The 7,709-nt window shown below is 36.6% G+C and overlaps 1 protein-coding gene across 1 annotated transcript; it reads left to right on the top strand.

Annotated features, from left to right (window-relative positions):
* The first annotated feature begins 5,278 nt into the window (after positions 1-5,278).
* On the top strand, positions 5,279-6,158 carry LOC104211774 (uncharacterized). The gene is made up of 2 exons (XM_009760896.2): positions 5,279-5,367; positions 5,482-6,158. The coding sequence occupies exons 1-2, from the start codon at positions 5,311-5,313 to the stop codon at positions 6,073-6,075; spliced, it is 651 nt and encodes a 216-aa protein (XP_009759198.1). The 5' UTR covers positions 5,279-5,310; the 3' UTR covers positions 6,076-6,158.
* The last annotated feature ends 1,551 nt before the right edge of the window (positions 6,159-7,709 follow it).

Below are 7,709 nucleotides of genomic sequence, written 5' to 3'. Positions count from 1 at the left end.
CCAATAATGTTTGAAAGAGTAATTAAGAGCAATTACATATCTCCAATTTAGATAGGAACCCAATTCCCATTTCTAGCTCCCTCTGAAATTCGATCCCGACCATCTCGGGTAAAAGCTGCTTCGACCACTCTCGCTACTTTGTAGTGGTGCAGGGTTGGCCATGATCAGAGACCTACAAAAGGAAAACATAATCAATAAGAGTCCGACAGTGCAAGATGAAAACCAAATATCATAAAATCAAAAAAGAAAACTTACCATGATTACGGGCATCCCACCGACCCTTCGACAGTTCATGCTATGCGCTCTCGGAGTTGGTCTCTCTGACACGTGACCCTCGACCAATTCCTTGAGTCGAGGAGCCACTTCCGAAATCCAAGCCACAGTTGCACCACAATAACACCGATGAGAAGGGAGGGAAGGGAAGAAATGATAAATGAAGTCTTTAAGGTGAAGTTATACTTACGCTTCATGTTCCATCTCTCGGGAAATGGCATGTCCTCGGCAGGGATCAAGTCCGAGGTCCTCACTCGAACAAATTGACCCATCCAACTTCGGTCCCGATCCTCATCTATACTCGAGAGCGGGGCTCTGGTGGTCCGACGAGCAAGTTTGATTAATACCCCTCGATAGAGTCGGGGATTGTATAGACGCATAAGATGATCGAGGGTGAAGGAACACCCCTCGATTTTGTTTATGATAAAAATGAAGAAATATCACTATCCTCTAGAAAAAGGTATGAATCTGACTGAGGGTCACTTCATACCTTTTGCAGAAGGCAATAATGATCGGATCTAAGGGACCCAACGTGAAGGGGCAAGTGTAAACACTTAAGAAACCCTCCACGTGGGTGGTAATTGATTCCTCAGGCGAGGGCACCACCACTTTTTTATCGGCCTAGTTACAATCCTCTTTGACCTTGGAGAGGAGATCATCGGTGATCGAACATATGTATCTCGAGACAGGTTCACATTGACCCAGTACCAAGGAAGTTTTTTCGATCTTGAAATCAGCAGTGGTCCTGCACCCTCCAGGAACGAACTCATCGGGGTGTGGTTCCGCATCAGCCCCATCGCCGGCAGGACGTGATGAAGAGGCTTTTCCTTTCTGTGGAACAGTCTTAGAAGTTTTTGCCATTTAAAAGCAGAGATGAAAAAAAGGAGATGGTTGCAAAAGGTTCAAGAAATCTGGGCACAAAAATTGGAGAGTGAAGAGATTCTTAAATAACATGAGTAGAAGAAGCTTTTGAACATAAAGTTTGAATGAATGAAAGTTGGGATATTTATAGTTTGCTAATGATGGTTCAAAACTAGTAGTGGCCGACCAACACTGACACACATTTAATGCCTTGGAGACTGAACCGACGGGACGTTCCTTTTGTCTCTTACGTCAAGATCTATCAGAGCGAGGTTCGAAAGTTCATATCGTTTCTCGTCTTCTTCTTTTCGAAAAATGAGGGAACTATCTATATACGATTGAAACTGGATTCGTCCATTGTTTGACCAATTGAGGCTGAAACATGGCAGGTCAAAGCTCGAGCTCGGGTTATATCAAACCAAGGCACAAAATTAGATCGTCGAGCTTGTGACCCAAAGACCGAGCAAGATCGAGGGAAACTTACCGAGCCAAATAACGGAAAGCTAAAATATCCGCAGTCGGTCGAGGATCACGGCAAAAATCTTGGCACGTATCAAGAAGAAGCCGATTAATTAGCAAATCATGAGTTTTTTACCTTGTATAGAATTATACCAAAAGTAGAACACCCCTACTATATAAAGAGGGGTTCTCATCATTTGTAACACACATTGAAATACGCAATACAAAGCAATATACCATTATTTCTAGCTCTTATAACTTTGTTATTCTGTTCTTACATCAGTAGAGGCATTTCTCAATTTGAGGGTGATCGAACTCAAAGGCCAAGACTGTTTAATTTGTGTGATTTGCATTTATTCTTTTATCGCCAAATTTCAATATTAATCTGTCTTCTTAATTTTTACTAAGTTATATCACTTATCCTTAAAACTGTGTATAAATTCAATTGCTATCTGTTTTTGAGGGTAAACAAAAGGTAAGATCAATACTTTGGGATCCTTCCCTTTTTTAAAATGCAACGAAAAGAGTGAATCAGGCCACTGTCTGAAGTGCCTTTCTGGAAATTCTTCAATATCCCAACTATTCACGTAACGTGAGAAGGAGATGGTGGATCATCTATTCTAGAATTCTTGAAAATCCTACAAGATTTGTCTGTTCTTTTTTTTCTTTTTCCAGATAGATGGCCAGAACTTCATCTGGGATTCAAATCCTGCTGAGAGGTTTATTCAAACAAAGTGTACAAAGCAACATGTGGCCCTAGTTTGGAATGCTAGCTCACTTGTAATCAATTAAGTTGTACATGAGAGAGACGTTCGTGAATAAAGCCAACCATGCCCATGGCTCTCGAAGATCTCTTATGGACCTATGCATGCTCCAAGTATTTTGAACTAATTGGAAACTGCTGACTCAACTTCTAGGCACTTAGGCTTAATCTTATGGACATTGAATACTTCTTGCTATTTAATTATCCAAATAATGTAACTGGTGGTCGGAAGGGGGATATCAAGAAAAGCAGAAAATACTAAGACCTTAGTTTGGCCAACGCAAGATAGCTAGGAACTCTAATATTATTACTTATAAATGTCGATTAACATGTTAATTGATTATTTCTCTAAAATACTAAAACACTTATTAGCCTCAACATTTCTAGCGACTAGCGCGTTACTAGGCATCATTAGTAATACTTCACTATTATACTTCCTATCAAATTGTATAGATGATAAAACTTATACCTATTTTCCCTCATAATATAGAATGGTGGACACTTTTCTTTTGGTTCGTATCACTAGCTATGCTTGTTATTCTTTATAAATACATGCAAAGTTATTTACATCGTTTAATATTAATTAATTCTATTTTTCCTTCTGGAAGAAAAAACACAAAGCGTGATGTCGATACATCCTGTCAAAAGAATTCTATTTCAGTCATACCTTAACGGTTAAACACTCATATACATATAATTATAAAACTTAAGTTGAGGATGGACCATTACTAATGGAGTCAATATCTCATGTACTTCAAAAGAAGAGTCTTTGATTACCTTTACAACCACACAAGTGATTAAAAGAGGAAATATATAGTATTCCTTAATTCTAAATTTTGCAATGTCATCAAGGATCCAAACTGATGCGTGGAACCAGAATTTGAAGTTTATAAGTTCTGATAAAACCTAACCGAATCCATAGCTCGTCCTAGCGAGTTACTAGGTTTACAATTAAATATTTATACATATTTAATGAATTTCTTAATATTAATACAAGATCTAAGCAGAAGCTACTTAATTCATTCGGACACTTACCGAATACTCTAGCTCCGCTAGCATGGAAGCAGCGAGGAAACTAGAGACGAAGAGACGTATATAGAGAGTAGTTGCATGCGCACATGCAAAGATGCATGCACGAAGACGAATGTCAAGAGGGAGCCCCTTAGCAGCAATCGATATGGCATTCATGGTAATGGCAATATAATGCAGCTGCAGAGAGCCATGAAACTAAAGTTACTTTTTTTAAGTAATCTACTGGTACAACTTCCAACCCATGCAGGCATGTCCCTTTTATTACTACAAAGCTTCATCTACCATTTCTATCACAATCTTACTTGACCCATAACTTGTCCATATTTCATGCATGACTCTTGAATGGAAGCTGATCTATTCAAACTTATCTTCCTCATTCTTCCTATCTATCTATTTCCAATATTATATATTATATTACTTTGGAAAATTCTCCCCACATATGATCAGTATAGTCCAAGTATTAATGGCTTCACCGCAACAAGGCTATAAGATCGATTGAGACGTACCATATGTGCTTATAATTTTTGACTAATTTCTCCGGCAGGATCTAACAAGTTGGTCCCTCTCAATGAAAGAGATATATAGCAGATAAGACCACAAGACATCAGATTGTCACATGGATTCATTGCTTTGTTTTCAGCTTTTGTGGTGTGTTCAATGCATGAACCCCATGCAGTTTATCTTTGATTTTATGTCAGTATTTGTTTTCATGTCATTCTTTTCCCCCCATTTTGTTGCATTATAAGAGCTTTTCATTGGAACGAAAAAGAAAGATTATTCCTAGAATTAAACAGAGATGTTGTATTGGATTTGGTAATTAAGATTTCAGCAGGATCATAGGTTCATAATTGTAGGACGGCAAATGTTGTATTTTCTCCAATTTACTAAGGACAATAAACATAGGGACACTTACTTAATATACCAAAAGTTCCTTAGGCTCCCATCATTTCCTCAAAACAAACACAATCCAACATAGTATTTGCCTAGATTATGAATGCTCTTTGGGATACATTGCTTTTTCTTGAATATAATCCACTAATATTATTTTAAAGGCAATCAATGACAACCAGTTTCTAAGATGTTTAAGCTAACAACCGGACAAAATGCATTATTTCTTGAAGGACATTGAACCGTACTCCAAAGGACCAAGGCCGGACATGTAGTAACACAATTACATAATCTTTTAATTTAAGCCGAATCTTGAACAATACAACAACTCTGTTGGATGGCTGTCAGGACTAACATGAACCTCGTCAGTTTTGTCTCTACGAAACTAATTGATCTTATAGAAATTGCTTCGAATATCCTACTTGTACATTAAAATTTTCATTTGTATCCCTGATCTACAACAGTACAGCTAAGAGCCGAATATTTGGGATATGTCAAAACGTTTTATTGCACGCACGGTCTAATCGAAATAAAATGGATGTACTCAATTTATTACTCCTTCCGTCCAATATAATTTTATGCGATCTAAAATAAATTATAAATATTTGTATGACTACAAATAATTTTGTTACAGTTTCATTTCTAAATATAGAACAATTTCATTCTTTTAACAGTATTAATAAATTTTTATACTATCACATCTCCTAAAAGATAAATACAAGTAATATAATTGACCACGATAAATACAATTGCAACCTAAATACTAAGGTAGACAACTTGCTACAACAAACTAAATTACGCTAGAAGTATGGACATTTATTACGCAATTAGTACATATAAAAAATGCCTATATAATTTATCCGGTTTTCCCTTCCTCTCTGGGCACTGCTTCATTGATTGGTTGGTCCCTATGCTTCCTTGCCCATAACTACTTCCCTCTTTATTATGCTATATATATATAGCTAAAAACATATTTCCAGAGCACTCAAGAGTCAGAACCAAGTTTTCAAAGCACAAAGAATATAGCGAGAAAAATGGCCTGCTGGTCAGCTGAAAATGCTACCAAAGCCTATCTCAGAGCAATAAAAATGGTTAGTATATTACTTTACTCCCTGCTTTTAAAATGAATTCGTATTATATTTTCTACCTTCAAGTTCCTATATTGTTTTCCTTCTTTAATCTTGGATTCATTTGGTATTTTTCAGGGAAAGAGAGCAAAGGAGCCAGATATGGCAGAGTTCATTTCAGCACTTGCTGCAGGCAACAATGCACAGCTAATGGTTGTTGCATGTGCAGATGCAGCCGACCCGGCCACCGCACTAGCTCTGGTGGCTGCAGCCCAGCAGACGTGTGGCCGAGTCATCTGCATCATTCATTCAGCTGACAAACTGAGTCCATCAATAGAAGCTCTAGGCGATAACGCAACATATTTTGAATTTGTAATCGGAGACGCACTAACTCTACTAATGAATGACTATAGAGAAGCGGATTTTGTACTCATTGACTGCAACCTCAACAATTGTGAAGGCATACTTCAAACAGCAAGAATGATTGGAGAAAATGTGAGCGTTTTAGGATACAACGCGCTCTCTATGGGTTCGTGGAGATGCCAAAGCTTCAATGCTCATTTGTTACCTATAGGAGAAGGACTATTAGTAACAAATAGAGCGGCTAAAAAAGGAGGTAATTTGGGAGTTTCAGGAAAAAAGAATCGTTGGATTGTGAAAGTAGATAAATGCACAGGGGAAGAGCATGTTTTCAGAATCAGGTCTTCACATGGAAAGCCAGTTGAAGCTTAAGCTCTCTGATTTTATGAACTCTGCTTTCATACATAGGAGAAGAAGTTTTTTCCACCATAGATCTCAAATGCTAAGCTGAGATCTGGATTCTCTCCTTGCTTACTAGTAGTAGGCTATGATTTTGAACTGTGAATAGTTGCATTTATTAAATTAATCCTAATATTGATTAGTATACACTTTGCCCATTTTGAATCACGCAAATGTTGATTCATCGAATTACAGGGCTTCTTCTTCCATAAACTTTTTATTTTGTTGTCGAAATCTAACTCAATCTCATTAAAAACTTTCCAAGATTAATTATCAAATTTATCTATTATTTAGACAAACTAAAAACTCAAAATGACCACTATAGTGCCTGCTAAACTTTGAGTACAAGAGAATGTGTACTTGTTGATATGAAAGGTGAAATTTAACCACTGGCAGTTGATGAGGACCAGGATCGGTAAATTTATCAAATTTCACCTTTAAATCGAGAATTCATCTAATTATCTCCATTTTTAATATTTCTCTTGCCATAACTTGAGATGTAACATGGTTAACATCTTCTAAGGTACATTTCATTTTTCTATGGACGAATAATAAAGACCTCGCAAACTGAGGGGCACAATGTCGGAGAAAACTTAGTATAGCGTTTGGACATAAGAATTGTAAAATTCGAAAGAATGGCGAAAAAAAATTTCAAGTGAAAATGGTACTTGGATTTTTTGTGTTTGGACATAAATTTTAGTTTGGGTTGTTTTTGAAGTTTTGTGAGAGATTTGAGTGAAAATTTTGAAATACAGCTTTTTGCGATTTTTTAAATTTTCAAAATGCATCTTCAAGTGAAAATTGAAAATTTTATGAACAAATGTTGGTTTCGAAAAAATTAAAAATTTTGGAAAAATCTTCCATCAAATTTTATGTCCAAACGGGCACTTACTTATACTTATTGTTTACATTAAATCAATAAATAAGTGACATATATAATTTATATGTCTTCCATTTAACCATAATAAATTTATATGTTCTGTTGTAAACGACTGAGGGTGAATTTTACCCCTCAATGCATGTGTACGGATTTCATTAACTCCTCTTCATTTTGGATCGCATCAGCCAGCTTTCACCAAGTTGTGTATGAAGCAACTACTTCTTCTGGTTTCTGCTGACTATTATTTTTCTTCCTTCGTGTAGATCGTTCCTTAATCAAAGGGTAACACGTCTAATCTGGTGAGCAATACCAAACCAATAATCTAGTATGAATATGATCAGTATATGTTGACTGAATTTCCTTAAGCTAATTAAACACGATCGTGAGAAGATGCTTATCTGCAACTCATCCACATGAACAACCACGCTGTACACACGTGTGTGCCTGTGGCATCATGATAGCTAATGCAGTAGAGTCCATTAATAGTAGCGGAGACAGGATTTTCATCAGATTCTAAAAATTAAAAAAATAAATACGAAAAAAACTAAGGAGATTCAACATGAAATATATATACATAAAAATATTTTTGATCTTCTATACACAGTATAGTTTTTCGGCGGAGGCTCCATCCTTGTTTATTAGGGCAAACTAGTAGGACTTCTCCACATTAAGGACACTGCAAGTTGGTGCAGCTATGTTCACCATTAAGTTAACACTGCCAATACAA

This window comes from Nicotiana sylvestris, chromosome 3 (genome assembly GCF_000393655.2).
Source record: "Nicotiana sylvestris chromosome 3, ASM39365v2, whole genome shotgun sequence".
NCBI classification, from domain to species: domain Eukaryota; kingdom Viridiplantae; phylum Streptophyta; class Magnoliopsida; order Solanales; family Solanaceae; genus Nicotiana; species Nicotiana sylvestris.
The sequence above is the reverse complement of the archived record's forward strand: the minus strand, read 5'-3'. Positions and strand labels throughout refer to the sequence as shown.